Source organism: Eurytemora carolleeae, unplaced genomic scaffold, assembly GCF_000591075.1.
Source record: "Eurytemora carolleeae unplaced genomic scaffold, Eaff_2.0 scaffold1221, whole genome shotgun sequence".
Taxonomy (NCBI): Eukaryota; Metazoa; Arthropoda; class Copepoda; order Calanoida; family Temoridae; genus Eurytemora; species Eurytemora carolleeae.
The window spans coordinates 19,227-35,316 of NW_019397211.1; the positions used below are offsets into that span (position 1 = coordinate 19,227).

Here is a 16,090-nt window from a genome sequence, read left to right on the forward strand (position 1 = left end):
TTACTGTTTCCTTTGTTTTCTGTATCCTTGGTTTACTGTTTCCTTTGTTTTCTGTATCCATGGTTTACTGTTTCCTTTGTTTTCTGTATCCTTGGTTTACTGTAGTCTGTACCCTTGGCTTACTGTATTCCTGGCTCAATTTATCCTTGGTCTACTGTATCCTTGCTTTATTGTATCCTTGGTCTACTGTATCCTCGATTTACTGTATCCTTGGTTTACTGTATTCTTTGTTTACTGAATCCTTGGTTTACTGTATCCTTAGTTTACTGTATCCTTAGTTTACTGTTTCATTTGTTTTCTGTATCCCTGGTTTACTGCATTCTTGGCTCAATGTATCCTTGCTTTATTGTTTCATTGGCCTAACTGTATCCTTGGGTTTAATGTATCCTTGGTTTAATTTATCCTTGGTTTAATTTATTCTTGGTTTAATTTATCCTTGGTTTAATTTATCCTTGGTTTAATTTATCCTTGGTTTAATTTATCCTTGGTTTAATTTATCCTTGGTTTACTGTTTCCTTGGTCTACGCAATCCTTGAGCTGTGTCTGGTTCGCTGTATATGTTAATAAATTAATGTGTAAATTATGGATGTATTAATGATACAAAAACCTACGAAATAATGAAAAATCAGACTATATAAACTGCAATTATTTAGAATTTAGACTGCAATTATGTCTGTCCTGTTAATCCAGGACATAAAGTCCATCTTTAATGGGAATAAATGTTCGACATTATAGATGTCTCCTAGCCCTCATAGACTTGACCGAGCAGTGAACTTGATAAGCTGTAAATATATGATGGAGAGGTCCTCTAGTCCTCTAATTTTTTTTTCAAATGAACTAGAAATTATGTGTCAAAATGATTAAAATTCAAGCTTTAGTTCGATTGAACATTTTTGTGTTCATAGGTTCTAAAATATGTTCGTTTGAAACATTGGCAAATGATCACAATTTAAGTTTAAGTTCAATTATGAATATTTTTTTATTCATTCATAAAATACGTGTTCATTTGGACTAATTTGGAACAAATAGGAAATGATTAAAATTTAAGCTCTATATAGTTTGAATAAATATTTTTTGTTCATTTGTTCGTTTGTACTAACTTGGATATGCATGGCAAAACAATTATTATTCAAGCTTTAGTTCAAAGTTCAAACGAACATTTTTTTGATCATTTGTTTTAAATTTTGTGCATTTGAACTAATAAGGATTTCCCCACTTATTGGGGTTTTAGTCCGAATAAACATTTCATTGTTCATTTGTTCTATTTAAGATTTGATCAGATATATGAGCTAAACATGAAATGAGCCAATTCTAGACGGAAATTATTTTTTTTGACGTGGTTGGATTGTCTCCTCGTGAGTGCAAGTTCATATAGTTAAATTGAGAAATATTTGTTCAAAAGGACTATTATAGTCGAGGGCGTATACAGAAATAAATATTGAGGGTTGTACTTAGATCGAAGCGTAATTTTTTTGCCCTCCCCCAGTTGGAGGCAAAATTTGAACAGTAAATTCAAAACATTTATCTTCAATCGGAGGTGGATCCACATTTGAAATAAACTGCCGTTTGAACTATTGATCGTTTGAATAATGTTCATTCAAACTACTGATAATGACGTCCTTTTCTGTTATATACTCATTTGAACTAAAATATGCAGTTTAAGATTTTTATATTTCATGAAAACATTTAGGTCTAACAATCATCACAAAATAGACATGATCAAACAATATTTTACATATGGACATAAAAATAATTCAAATGACGCATTTTATAGTTCAAATGAGCTAAACAATTAAGTTCAAATTAAACAAAACAAAGCTTTTAAATGAGCAAATAAATAGTTCAAATTAACCAAAAATAGTCCAAATAAGCAAAAAAAATAGTTCAAAATCGACTCAAAGAAGTTCGTAGTAAGATTTTGATACTACTGAAGACCACCGGAGGAATTTTATTTTCACTGGAGGGGTTTCAAAAAATGCTTTTTACAATTTAATACTTTACGCAGGGTAAATTATAAACCCCTTGGAAGGATAACTGAATCCCTCCAGTGGAATTATAATCCCCCAGGAAGGACATCTGAATCCCTCCAGTGATATTATAAAACCCTTGGAAGGATAACTGAATCCATCCAGTGGAATTACAAACCCCTTGGAAGGATATCTGAATCCCTCCAGTGGAGTTAGTCACCCCTAGAAAGGATAACTGAATCCCTCCAGTGGAATTATAACCCCCCAGAAAGGACATCTGAATCCCTCCAGTGGAATTATAAACCCCCAGGAAGGATATCTGAATCCCTCCAGTGGAATTACAAACTCCTTGGAAGGATATCTGAATCCCTCCAGTGGAATTATAAACCCTTTGGAAGGATAACTGAATCCCTCCAGTGGAATTATAAACCCCTAGGAAAGATATCTGAATCCCTCCAGTGCAATTATAAACCCCTGGGAAGGATACCTAAATCCCTCCAGTGGAATTATAACCCCCCAGGAAGGACATATGAATCCCTCCAGTGGAATGTAAATCACCCTGCGTAAAATTTTGAATTGTAAAAAGAATTTTTTCAAACCCCTCCAATGAAAAAGAATTCCCTCCGGTGGTCTCCAGTGGAGTAAAAATCTTACCACGAACTTCTGTGACTCTTCAAAATCGCAAATCAAAAAGAATTGATCAAACGAGCAAAAAAAAAGTTCAAATGGACAAAAAAATAGTTTAAATGAGCAAAAAATAGTTCAAATGAGCAAAAACAAAATTTCAAATGAATCAAAAAGATAGTTCAAATGAGCAACTTTTTTCAGCTCATTTGAACTAAATATTTTTGTTCTTTTGAACTATTTTTTTGGACCCCCTCCCCCCACCCTTCATTTTTGTACTTGGCCTAATTTCAACTATTTTTAACAAAACAATATTTATTATGTATTATTTCAGGGTTTATAGGTTAGGACACTTTCTGCGCCGAGCGCTGCAGCTATGTATATGAAAGGCTGGGGGCAGATTGCTGCGGCTAGGACAGGCAAGGGAGCCAGGCACTTTGGCAAAATGACCAATAATATCAAATATTATTGGTCAACTATTTATTGGCTCATTTGAACTATTTTTTTACTCATATAAACATATATTTTTGCTCATTTGAACTATCTGTTTTGCTCATTTGTACTATGCTTTGTGGATCAATTTGAGCTATTTATATTTGGCTCATATGGAACTATTTTTTGGGTCATAATTGAACTATTTGAACTATGTTTTTGGATCATTTTAACTATATATTTTTCGGCTCAATTTGAACTATTTTTTTTGATGGTTTAAATGAGCAAAAAAATATTTAAGTGCACACAGAATATTATTATCGTTTGAACTATTGGTCATATACACGTACACCACGTACAGTGCAATGATCGTTCAAACGACCAATTTCAAAATTGTCAAGGTTGAACTGATCATTTTATTTAATTTAAGATTTTATTTAAAATATCTTTTTGCTCATGTGAACTATTTTTTGCTCAGTAGAATTATTTTTTTGCTCTTTGAACTCTTTTTTTCTCATTTGAACTATCTTTTTTTTCATTTGATTGAACTATTCGCTCATTTGAACTATGTTTTGGTTCCCTTGAATTATTTTTTTGCTCCTTTGAACTTTTTTTCTTGGTTAAAATTTGAACTTAAAATTGTTTAGCTCATTTGAATTACTTTTTTTCTCAATTTTATTAAATGCTTTATTTGAACTATGTGTTTGGTCATTTTTATGTCCATGTACATATGCATATATGAAATAATCATTTTGTGATGATTGTTTGACCTATATCTTTTCATAAAATATAAAAATTTTAAACTTCATTCAATTATATAATGTAAGCTCGAGTAAATAATGTGCGTTTTAACTACATACGAAATGACTTCGATATCAGTAGTTATAATGAACAATATTATAGTTAAAACGATTTATAGTTTAAATGATCAATAGTTTAAATGGCAGTAGATCAACGCGGATCCACCGAAAAATACACTATCCACATTAGTCCTATTAGTCCTATCGAACGTCACCGAAAGCACCCATCCACCAGTGGGACTTGTCGCAGAAAAATTAAAAGTCGTCCTTGCTTTCAAAAACTTAAGCAAAGTTGCCGCGGTTAATTATTTTCTCAAGAATTGCGGGAGAGAAATTCTTTTGGAAAATTATTAAACCTAAAATTCGGGAAAACCTCTCATTTAACGGATTTTCGGAACCTAATTTTATTACGGCTCAATTGAACCAGCTGGGTGTCCAGAAGTTGGCGACGAAAGTACCCGGGCGCTCAAATCAATTAAACTCGAAAGAACTATATTTTTGTACAGGAATTGTAGTGAATGAAATATAACGTTTAAGTGAAAGTTATATAAACCCTTACCCTTATATCAGGGTCCGTCCTAGTATACGATTTTTGGTAATTTCCTAGTATACGATTTTTGGACCCCCCCCCCCCCCCNATTGTATCATTTTAAATTTTGTAAATGTTATTTTTGTCACAGTGAAAGGATAATCAATGCATCAACTTTAAACTCGAGTATTTTGTTTATCGCAAAAAAACTCACTGAGCCGTGGATGGAATATTTAAAAAAGGTAAGTCAGATTTCTAAATACACTTGTACTTTTCAATTTAAGCTTAAGTAGAACAATTTAGATTTTTAAAAAAAACATTTAAGATTTAGACCATTTTTGATATCTACGTACAATTTTCGATTCAATGAGTCCAAGGATATATTTTAACATTTTTTCTTTGATAAAGGTAATAAATGTAATTGATTTGACACTTGTTTCAGAATTTAAAGAAAGCGGAGAAAATAAATTTGTTTGGAAGAGATCTCAGCAGTCAGGTAGATTCAGTTTATTTAATTATGACTAAAGTTTTCATAATATTTAGTAATTAAATAACATCGACTAGTATTACATGTATTTAGAGTAAACAACATACTATTCTATAATATGTTAATTAATATAATTTAGAATACCGTCTCTGTTTTATTTGACCTATATGATAGTTTTTACCACCAAATTTGGTAGAAATTCCAAATAGGAGAAAAATTTTACAAAATCTTACCAAACCGATCATAATTTTGAATAGTTATGAACACTGAACAGTTCTTAGGATCCGGATCCAAGGAGCAAAATATCAACCAAATATTGTGAACAAACATCGTTTGCTCTCAATACCCAAATCTAAACTGTTGAAAAAAGAGATTATCAAAATTTTCATGTCTTCATCGAGACAAAAGCGGAAGGTCGCGGTTGAAGATAATGGTATCAAGGACGGGGAGGCTCGAGAAGAGGATTTTTACATATCAGAGGACGGAATAGGAGACGTGAGTACAACAAGCTTTGCTCTGACTGATCCATCCGATATGGAGGAGGGTCAGGAGAAAGAAGAAGAAGAGGAGGAGGAGGTTGTACTCAATCCTAGTGATATTCTGGAGCACAGGATGCTAGACCAGGACAGGGTTCTCTTAGGGTTCAAGGTCGGGGCAGAGTTCTTCTTCAAGGGTTCAATGCAGATCAAAGTTCTCAAGGTATACAGAAAAATATTGTCAAGAATTTTGGGTTGCAGATCCTTTATTTTTTCTTATAATTTAGTTTTAGTTACCATGTTATCATTTAATGGGATCAAATTTATTTAACTCTGTACAAATTGTTGTGACGGCAATAATTTCCTTTAAAAGGATTAAATGTTTACAAGAATGATTCAACTCTTGTTGATTTAACATTACTTAATTTCTGTAATTAAAAAAATTGCATTTTTTTCCCGAAGGTTTTGTCTCTCTCATTGAAATTTTAATTTGTGCATTTACGGATTTTCTCGAAACTGACTCGTGATTTATTTCTGACATCTATTATTGATTTACATTTAAATTGTACATTTGTGTATCACTAACGGCACACTAATACTCGGAGAAACCCTTATCCTTGTATTTGAAGGGAGTAGTGAGTGTTCAAGGATATGAGCTGGAGCCAAGAGATGAATATACTTCTATATATTCACCTAGAGGATATTCCCTCCTAAGCATCAGGTAAATCTACCAAATATAAAATTTTCAAAGTTTTGTTTTCAGAACAAAATTTCGATTTGTTCTTTAGCGTATTCTAGGGGTCATTGGGAGTATTATTAAAAAATTGGGCTATTTATGCACAACGAGTCCAGAGATAAAAAATCGGAGCCGACGGAGGCCACTTTTCAGAGGTTCCAAGTCTCCGGAAAGAGATTTCGACAATCGGACTTTATATCCTGCTCCTAGGCAATTATTACAAAATGTCTTACTTCTTACGGGTTCTTTACCAAATATAAAATTTTCAAAGTTATGTTTTCAGAACAAAATTTCGATTTATTGCGGAAAACCGGCCTAAATTTGATCATCTTGTATTTATTTTGCTGAGAATATGTCTATTCTGTATTCCGATTTACAGCAGTGCTTAGGATCCATTTCATTTTGATGCAGATCCTCATCCTGGGTCTGCCCTAAAAAATGGATCCGGATCCTGAATAGATTTCGAAATATTTTCATCTTTTTTTGGCTATTTCTATGCGAAACTTAATGGGCCATTTAGAGATTAAAATTTTTCACTCATCTGTTAATGGTTAAAAAATGAGATTTGTATTTTGAGAGCATAATTATGTGTTTAAGCAAGCTTCGGTTGATAGTTTGCCTCTTGGATCCGGATCCTATGCACCGAATTACAGGGTTACCCACAAAAGATGAGACATCAGAAACGACTGTATCAAAATGTCAAAATATGTTAATTAAGGCAGAAATCTTCTAACCGTATCTTAAGGGTTTCCAGTCTTCAGTCTCATCCTTTGTGGAAATCTGTATTTCAGTAGATTCTCTTGAAGTTCCGAATTCAGGGGTGTATATTTTTCAGGAATTCAGGGGTGTACATTTTCAGGAATTCAGAGGCGTATATTTTCAGGAATTCAGGGGTGTATATTTTCAGGAATTCAGGGGTGTACATTTTCAGGAATTCAGGGGTGTATATTTTCAGAAATTCCCCCTGAAAGGGGTAGGTGGTATTCTGAAGATCCGTCTATTTATTTTCCCCTTAAAATTATTTGTTTTNAATTGTTTTTAAAGGGGGGATGATTTTTCAGGAAAATATAAACCCCCAGGTCTGAATTTGAATGTTTAATATTGTTCAGTGGAACCAAGGAAGGAAACTCTGATGCTGAGTTAGAGGATCGACTAGCAAGGAAATCTTTAACAAACTTTTATGAAAAAAAAAAAAACTACAAAGAGACAAGTTTCAATCTGATTTCTTTTACTTAAAAATGAATTTATTAAATTGTATCATTTTAAAATTTGTAAATGTAATTTTTGTCACAGTGAAAGGATAATCAATGCATCAACTTTAAACTCGAGTATTTTGTTTATCGCAAAAAAACTCACTGAGCCGTGGATGGAATATTTAAAAAAGGTAAGTCAGATTTCTAAATACACTTGTACTTTTCAATTTAAGCTTAAGTAGAACAATGTAGATTTTTAAAAAAACATTTAAGATTTAGACCATTTTTGATATCTACGTACAATTTTCGATTCAATGAGTCCAAGGATATATTTTAACATTTTTTCTTTGACAAAGGTAATAAATGTAATTGATTTGACACTTGTTTCAGAATTTAAAGAAAGCGGAGAAAATAAATTTGTTTGGAAGAGATCTCAGCAGTCAGGTAGATTCAGTTTATTTAATTATGACTAAAGTTTTCATAATATTTAGTAATTAAATAACATCGACTAGTATTACATGTATTTAGAGTAAACAACATACTATTCTATAATATGTTAATTAATATAATTTAGAATACCGTCTCTGTTTTATTTGACCTATATGATAGTTTTTACCACCAAATTTGGTAGAAATTCCAAATAGGAGAAAAATTTTACAAAATCTTACCAAACCGATCATAATTTTGAATAGTTATGAACACTGAACAGTTCTTAGGATCCGGATCCAAGGAGCAAAATATCAACCAAATATTGTGAACAAACATCGTTTGCTCTCAATACCCAAATCTAAACTGTTGAAAAAAGAGATTATCAAAATTTTCACTATCGCTTGATTGTTCATCAAGTTTTAGCATAAAAATGACGAAAAAAAGATGAAAAATCTATATATAAATTTGGCTTGTCTGTCTGTTTGTTTGTTTGTCTGTGTTTTTGTATCCAATAAACGTCAAAACGGATGAACCGATCGGGCCCAAATTTTTTGTGGGACATCCAGGGACCCCAGGGAAGGTTTATGAATAATCAAAATTTCAAATATTTGTCTCCATCAAAATTCGATTTTCATTAAATTTTTTTGTGAAAATCCTCAAATTATTTTTGTTTTGTTTTACGATGTACACAAAGAGAACATGTTCACAATTAATTTAGAAGATGGGCGCGAAGCGCCCTCTAAGGCTAGTAATTTAAAAATTCTTCTGTTAAAAAATCAGTAAATCTTTAAGAACTGATTAATTTTTTTAGTGCGGATCCAGGATCCGCCCGCATCAACTTAAATGGATCCTATGCACTGGGTTTGAACGTAGTTTTAAGAACCAAGGATTCATCTTTCTTGGAAAAAATTTATTCTGATCAAAATACAAGAAACACGTCTGTTTTTATAATAAAATTTTATCATTTTGGTATATTATTCAAACTTGAATCTAAATCTTCATCCTGTAAATAGTATCTCATGGTTAAGGATGTTGATGAGCTGCAGGATGTGGAGAAGTGTCTAGATATCACCCTCTTCAGACCAGACAGGGTCTCTACCAAGCTCTGGAAGCAAGGGGAGGTAGGTCAATCATCTGAGTTGATATTTTCAAATCATATAAATCAAGGTTTTTTGGGAATGAGGATGCATCGAAAATAAAAATCCTTGTGGGTGTGAAAGCTTTTTTTTTTAAATGCAAATATAAACAAATTTTTTCGTAGTAATCTGCCGCCAATATGTATTCGAAAGATTCTCAAAAAAATAAAGATAAGCAGGAACAATTCGATACTGCTATTTATTTGTCCTCTAAATGACTTTGTAGTTGCGGCTTTGGAAATTCCACATTTTGGAAGTTGACCCTTGGGAAAATACCCTTGGGAAGTTGCCGCTTGGAAAAATGCCTTTGGGAAAGTAATTAACATCTTTTTTGAACCCTAGTGGGAACCGATTTCTTTGAAAGAGACTGTCAACGTTATTTTGAGTGACCCCTCAAATTAATGATCGATTGTTCTAACGTTCGTTTAGCCTAATGTTCATTTGAACTAAGGTTCAAAAGGACTATTGTCCTTTTGAACAAATATTTGTTCAATTGAACTAATTTGTCAATTTTCTAAAAATCACCTCCTATCAAGTTTAAAGAATTTTTACACATGAAAGTATATGATGATGTACTAATGTTCAAATGGACTAAAAACCGGTATGTGAACAGCTGACTTAGTGCAATTGTACTCCCAAACGGCCTTTAGTCCTATCGATATAGCATCATACCCTGAAAGAGGTTGGTTTGATCTCCCTGGAGAACAGAAGAAAGCGAGGAGATATGATCCAAGTCTGGAAAATTCTACATGGACAAGACCATGCGGACAAAAACAAATGGTTCAGCTCTGCGTATGTACCAGAAGAAGGAAGGGGTATTCAAACCAGGCAGTCAAGTGATCCTTTAAACTTGAAAGTTCCAGCTGTAAAGACTGAAATATATCCAAATTTTTTTAGCACAAGATGTGTTAATATGTGGAACGAAATCCCACAAGATGTGAAAAATGCAGAGAACTTGAATAGTTTCAAGAATAAACTAGATGAATGGCTAAACTACTGAATGGCCAACGTAGACAAAAGATTGAGATGTTTTAATTATCACACCAGTGATACAATAACATAAATTCACCAATTAAACCAACCTGTAGAATTCTGTCATTTCCATTTTTGTCTCTGCTGTGTAATCACTCAAGTCATTATTTAAGGAATCCACAGTTAAAAAGTATCATAAAAAAATATCTTTGTTAAATATGAAAGAAGATCATTGCCAGTGAGCATAGGGCAAAGATGGCAATGCTCGATTTTTAACGGTACCCTTAAAAGTTTTGCCTGATCAAGTATGAATTCGATATCAATGCTTTTGTTATCTGCCACATTTTTAATTAGATTAAGGTTTAAGGGTACTGTTATAAGTCTAGTATTGCTATTGGAAGGCCACTTGAAATCACGCTTACAATCCCTTTAAGATACATTAAAATCATCTTACATATCCCTTCATTGATCCGTGTAAAATCCCTTTAATTGTTAAAAAATACAATTTTTATTATTTTATATTAAAGGAGTGGGGCGTGTCTCACACCAGTATGCAGCTGGTGAGGAGGGAGGGGGAGCAGCCCCGTCTTCTCGTGGCAGGGGGGAAGGGGGTGGGGAAATCATCATTTCTCAGGTAGATAACAATCACAGCATAGAATTATAGATTTCAAGAAAGATGGGATGTCACACTTATATTGCGTTTTCAACAACGGGACTCTGACACTATAAAGTCCTGGAGTAATGTATTTCTAGGTTTAAATTTGTAACGATTAGTTTCAATTCTTAATATTCGGCTATATTGCTGATTCTACAGAGAGTCCCATATCATATTAGATTATCTCCAAGCTTATAACGCCAAAATACGCACATAATACTCGAAAAACCTAGTATTTTCTGCATGCAAATCTTTATATTAGCCACATACATTTTTTTTGAATTATTTGTTATTTTCAGATTAGTCCCAGAAATCGCAATTAAAAGCTATAACACGATCCAATATGATTTGAGACACCCTGTACTAAACCATGTTCAAGGGACCCAATTTATTAAATTGTTCAAATTCTGCTTTACTAGTTCTAATCCTCATGAATCTTTGACTTTGCTGAAATCATGTTGGATTTTTTATCAGCAGGACACTGTGTATTCAGATGGTTGACGAATAGGCTGGTCAAGGAGGGGAAGGTTCTTTACCTGGACCTAGATCCTGGTCAGAGGGAGTTCGGTCTTCCAGGATATTTATCCTTATCATTGATCAGTCATCCTTTACTAGGTATACTTACTATTAATCAGTCAACCTTTACTATGTAAAATTGTTAATTTATCAGTCATATCCCTTAACTAGTTGACTCAACTTATTGCAGGTCCTAGTTTCTGTCAGCCTGAGACGGAATGGACAAAAAGCATTTATTTCGGAGATATAAATGTTTCAAATAATCCAGGTATTTACTTTGATTATCAATAATCAGATCTAGTTAAAGTCCTGCGGGTTAAACCGTGTATAAAACTTGTTTCAGAGAACCTTAATTACCTTAATTCTTATGAATCTTTAATTTTGAATCGGTGTTTCAAGATTTTAACCGGTAGTAAGTAGTTTAGTGGCCACTAGAATTCATTAATCTCGGTCCCTGGGCTTCGTTTAGTGAAAAAATATTGAATAAATTTGAGATTTTTGTTTTTGTCAATATATCACAATAAAAAATGCATCAAAATTCATATTTATTTCTGCAAGGGACGAAAAAAAATTGAAAGTACTGCATGCAATTTCTGTACTCCTGATGATTTATTATCTCTTTACTGTGTCCTCATCTCCCATTTTTTCTTCTCAATGAACTCTTATTCTTTTTGTACTCTTTGTATTCCTTGTACTTGTTGTACTCTTAAGAACTGTTTTTATCTTAACTTTTTGTCCTTTTTGTCCTCTTTCTTTGTCAATGTCCTCTTTATCTTCTTTGTCAATGTCCTCTTTGTCCTCTTTGTCATCTTCGTCCTATTTTCCCTCTCACCCTTATTTTTACTTTAATATTCCAGGTCGTTACATACACTGTGTAAAGAAACTGTTGAAGTTTGCTGAAGAGTATGGATCTCTACCTCTACTGGCTAATACAATGGGTTGGGCACAGGGGCTGGGCTGTCTTCTTACTACAGATGTCATTCGTCTTATTCGACCTAGCACAGTGGTTCAATTATATTCAAGGTCGTATTAAACTGAGCACAGTGGTTTAATTTATTCAAAATGTTTTTTTTCAACTTAGCACAGAAGTTTATCTTATAATCTTTGTTTTTCGTTTGGCAAATTTTTAAAACTTGCATTTGTTATTGCCAAGTTGATATTTTTTACAATGGTTAAAATTGATATTTTCTAGGTTTTCCAAGAAAAATTTCTCCTGCTCCCTGAGCTCTGATTACGTGAGTGAAACAAATTCATCATGGAGTAAAATTCCGAAACCTCTCAGATACTCACTGCTAGGTAAAACAAGAGTATTTTTGTTAAAGAACCTTTAGACCTGTCACTTAGGGTTTGGGGAGTGAAAGGAAGGCACGCCTTAGAGTCTGGTTTGATGTCCCCCCTAAATTCATTTGTTTTACCTAAACATTTAGATTGACATGTAACAGATAGTACCAGCAACTGTTATATGAATAATACCTTGATTAAAGAGTACTGTTGTGAATCGTTGATGACGCTTTAAGAGCTAAAAGAAGGAGGTGCAATTTCAAATGACTTTTTACAATCAATAATGAACAAAATATCTATGCTACTCTTATAATTTGTTTGAATTGTGTGTTTTCTACAAAAGATTCTTGCAGATCTGTGCTGTAGAAACAATGAAGGCAATTTGTCAGAATTATGATATCTGTGCTGTAGAAACAATGAAGGCAATATGTCAGAATTATGATATCTGTGCTGTAGAAACAATGAAGGCAATTTGTCAGAATTATGATATCTGTGCTGTAGAAACAATGAAGGCAATATGTCAGAATTATGATATCTGTGCTGTAGAAACAATGAAGGCAATTTGTCAGAATTATGATATCTGTGCTGTAGAAACAATGAAGGCAATATGTCAGAATTATGATATCTGTGCTGTAGAAACAATGAAGGCAATTTGTCAGAATTATGATATCTGTGCTGTAGAAACAATGAAGGCAATTTGTCAGAATTATGCTTTTTCAATCGAGAAAAATAACGATATCTTTAAGGTTCTTGATCAGCTAAAGCCTATATCAGTATTCTTTATTCAGTACGGTTGTGTATCGGATAATGGACATACCTCTCCATTAATGGAGGGCTGCCTGAAATTAAGTCAATATTCTCTTAAAGGTCGCGTTTAAAAACCCCATAGAATTATTAATCCTTGTCTAGAGTTCAGTAATATATATATATATATATATAATCTGTCCTTGTCTAGAGTGCAGTAATATATATAGATATATATATATATATAATCTGTCCTTGTCTAGAGTTCAGTGCTGTCCCTGAGAGTAGATCTGCTAAGGATATGCGGAGCAGGGATTCCTGGGGTATACCTGAACCCGGAGTTCTCCGGGATATTCAAACCTTGTCCTGGTTCGGTAGAAGAGGAGGGATTACTAGTATTCCAGTTCATTCAATTCATTTCTCCCAGGTAAATCATCTATGGAAGATGGATGGTATGCAACTTTTAAACATTTTCCAAGATTGAGTAATAGTTCAGAATTTTCAAATTTCAGCCGTAATTAATTCTTTTTTCTTTAAAAAGTTATTTATCATTTCTGAAACCAAAAAAAACAGGGAAAAATTGGGTCATTTTGTGAATGATTTCACAAATTCTAAACTAATTTAAGTTTTTGCCTAACATTTTTACAAAATATATATTTTATTTAATAATATTGTATATTTTTCGTGCTGCCAGGTTTGTCTAAATGTTGCGCACGCGCGTGTTCCTAATAACGGGCTGCTCGCTGCTTTGCTCTTGAAACCTGTAGATCTCTGTAGGGTGGACGAGGAGAAAATTATGAGGCCCAAACACAGGAATATTTAGAGAACAAAATGGAAACTAACATTGAAGGAATGAATATACTTCAAACATTGTGGACCCACCTTTCTTCACTTACAGTCAGATTTTATCAGTTTTATCAGTGCTTAAAACCCGGATCCACAACATCAAAATACTTTTCTGTCAAATTTTTTTTTCCTCTTTCACTTTCCCCCTTTCCCTTCCTCCTTTTCCCTTCTCTTTTGCCTCCTTTTTCTTCCATGTTGCCCCTTTTCCCTTCCCTCTTCTCTTTTTTCCCTTCCCTCTTCCCTTTTTTTCCTTCCCTCTTCCCATTTTTCCCCTTCCTCTTCCCCTTTTCCCTTCCCTCTACCCCCTTTTCTCTTCCCTTTTCCCTTCCCCCTTTTCTCTTCCCTTTTCCCTTCCCCCTTTTACACTTCCCCCTTTTCCCCTTCCCTTCCCCCTTTTCCCCTTCCCTTCCCCCTTTTCCCCTTCCCTTCCCCCTTTTCCCCTTCCCTTCCCCCTGTTCCTCTTCCCTTCCCCCTGTTCCTCTTCCCTTCCCCCTTTTCCCCTTCCCTTCCCCCTGTTCCTCTTCCCTTCCCCCTTTTCCTCTTCCCTTCCCCCTTTTCCTCTTCCCTTCCCCCCTTTTCCCCTTCCCTTCCCCCTTTTCCCCTTCCCTTCCCCCTTTTCCCCTTCCCTTCCCCCTTTTACCCTTCTCTCTTTCCGTTTTTCTTTTCCCCTTTCCTTCCCCCTTTTCCCCTTCCTTTCCCCCTTTTTCCTTTTTTCTTCATTTTTTTCCCCAAACTGAAAGAAAGCTGATATTTTTAGCCTCCCTGGGGGGGGGGGAAGGGAAACAGAAAAATATACACCCCTGCTTCTCAATAACTGCTATAAACATGAGTCATTCATGTTGAATGCAGGGAATCAACTCCATATAATTCTATTGAACATGCACATAAATCACACTAAACACTATCAACCCATTTGACCATATTCTATCATATAATCATACCGGTTGATCTCAATCTATGACACCGTATTATTAACCTTTAAACAAATCACACTGAAAATTAACATTAAACCACTAAATCTTAATAATTTTACTAGAAAAATCTTCTTTAAAGATATTTAAAACATATCTCTTAATTTCCTATTTAGTGATGATTATTCTGTACTAAACAATTCACCTGTAGTCGAAAGCCTCGGTGTTGGTGTTGTCAGGTAAACATATTTTCTAACAATTATCAGTTCAAACTGTACTGCAACGATTAAAAACTGATTAATTCTTTGAAGTGACTATTTTGTCAATCATACGAAAAAAAATAAAATAAAACCTTTAATTATCCTTTATCTCTGTGAAAGTCAATGATCGATCGAAATAAAAAATCAAATTATTTCGGTTCTTATATTAAAAATATTAAAAAAAAAAAAAAATTTTTATTTACAAATAAGAATATTTCAATTTGGAAGTGAAGTATGATTTAGAAGACTAGGCTTTCAGGGCGCTTCACGCCCATCTTCTATTTTAATTGTGAATTGTGGCTCTATCGGTGAGCATTTTATCTTCGTAAAATAGAAAATAATAACAAAAAAAGTTCGCGTATTTCATCATGTTTTTTCGTGGATGAAAATCAAAGTTTTTTGAAGACAAATTTTTAAAAGCCTGATCATCCATAACCTTCCCCTTATGGACATGTGAGTTACCTCGTTGGGCTCGATCTGATCAGCTGTTTTTACGTTTATTGAATACAAACAAACAAAGAAACAGACAAGCAAGGTATATGAATAGATTAGGAACCTGTTATATTGCATTCATTAAAACTTTGTGTTCAGGGGTGTTGATGAGGAGAAGAGATTAATTTTTGTTTCTACAGATATAGGAGAGGCTCACCTTCAAACAGTTAATTGCATAGGTATAGAGAGGAATTTAATGATCAATCTGATGAATGAAACCCGTCATTGTTATTTTAATTGACTCTTTTTACAGAATGTTAGCAAGTTTTACATTGGTACTCTAATAGATACTAAAGCGTTTAAAAAACTATTTGTTCTATTATATAACGAATAAAAAAGAGTTTTATCGATCATTCTGGTTTACTTGGCACATTAAATTGAAAATTTGACAGTAAAAAGGTGAAATAATTTTTTTATATTTATTTGATATTTTTCAGTTGGTGGATGTTTAACCCTTCCCGGAGCTTTATTCTCTCAGCAGAAGGTTCCGTCTCCATATATCTGCGAGGAACCAGGGAACCCGCTTTCTCTACCTTGGCAGAGGAACCATAGATACGGACAGTTCAGCCAATAATTATTAATATTTTTTATACATTTTCTAAGG

At 33.7% G+C, this 16,090-nt stretch overlaps 1 protein-coding gene across 1 annotated transcript; it reads left to right on the top strand.

Annotated features, from left to right (window-relative positions):
- Window positions 1-5,226: 5,226 nt before the first annotated feature.
- Window positions 5,227-16,089, top strand: LOC111712762 (polynucleotide 5'-hydroxyl-kinase NOL9). Its single transcript, XM_023487482.1, has 16 exons — window positions 5,227-5,538; window positions 5,945-6,036; window positions 7,161-7,211; window positions 7,345-7,435; window positions 7,635-7,688; window positions 8,702-8,794; window positions 10,309-10,415; window positions 10,930-11,051; window positions 11,143-11,220; window positions 11,810-11,975; window positions 12,145-12,248; window positions 13,241-13,404; window positions 13,672-13,790; window positions 14,911-14,973; window positions 15,586-15,665; window positions 15,924-16,089. Exons 1-16 carry the CDS (start codon window positions 5,227-5,229, stop codon window positions 16,058-16,060), a joined length of 1,833 nt encoding a protein of 610 aa, XP_023343250.1. The 3' UTR covers window positions 16,061-16,089.
- Window position 16,090: the final 1 nt, after the last annotated feature.

Bases quoted from the DNA above. Each gene is read 5' to 3' on its own strand.
- LOC111712762 (XM_023487482.1), top strand. From the start codon at position 5,227: ATGTCTTCATCGAGACAAAAGCGGAAGGTCGCGGTTGAAGATAATGGT. The intron at 7,689-8,701 runs GTAGATTCAGTT...CTCATGGTTAAG, and splicing joins GAAGAGATCTCAGCAGTCAG to GATGTTGATGAGCTGCAGGA. The intron at 13,405-13,671 runs GTAAATCATCTA...TCGTGCTGCCAG, and splicing joins ATTCAATTCATTTCTCCCAG to GTTTGTCTAAATGTTGCGCA.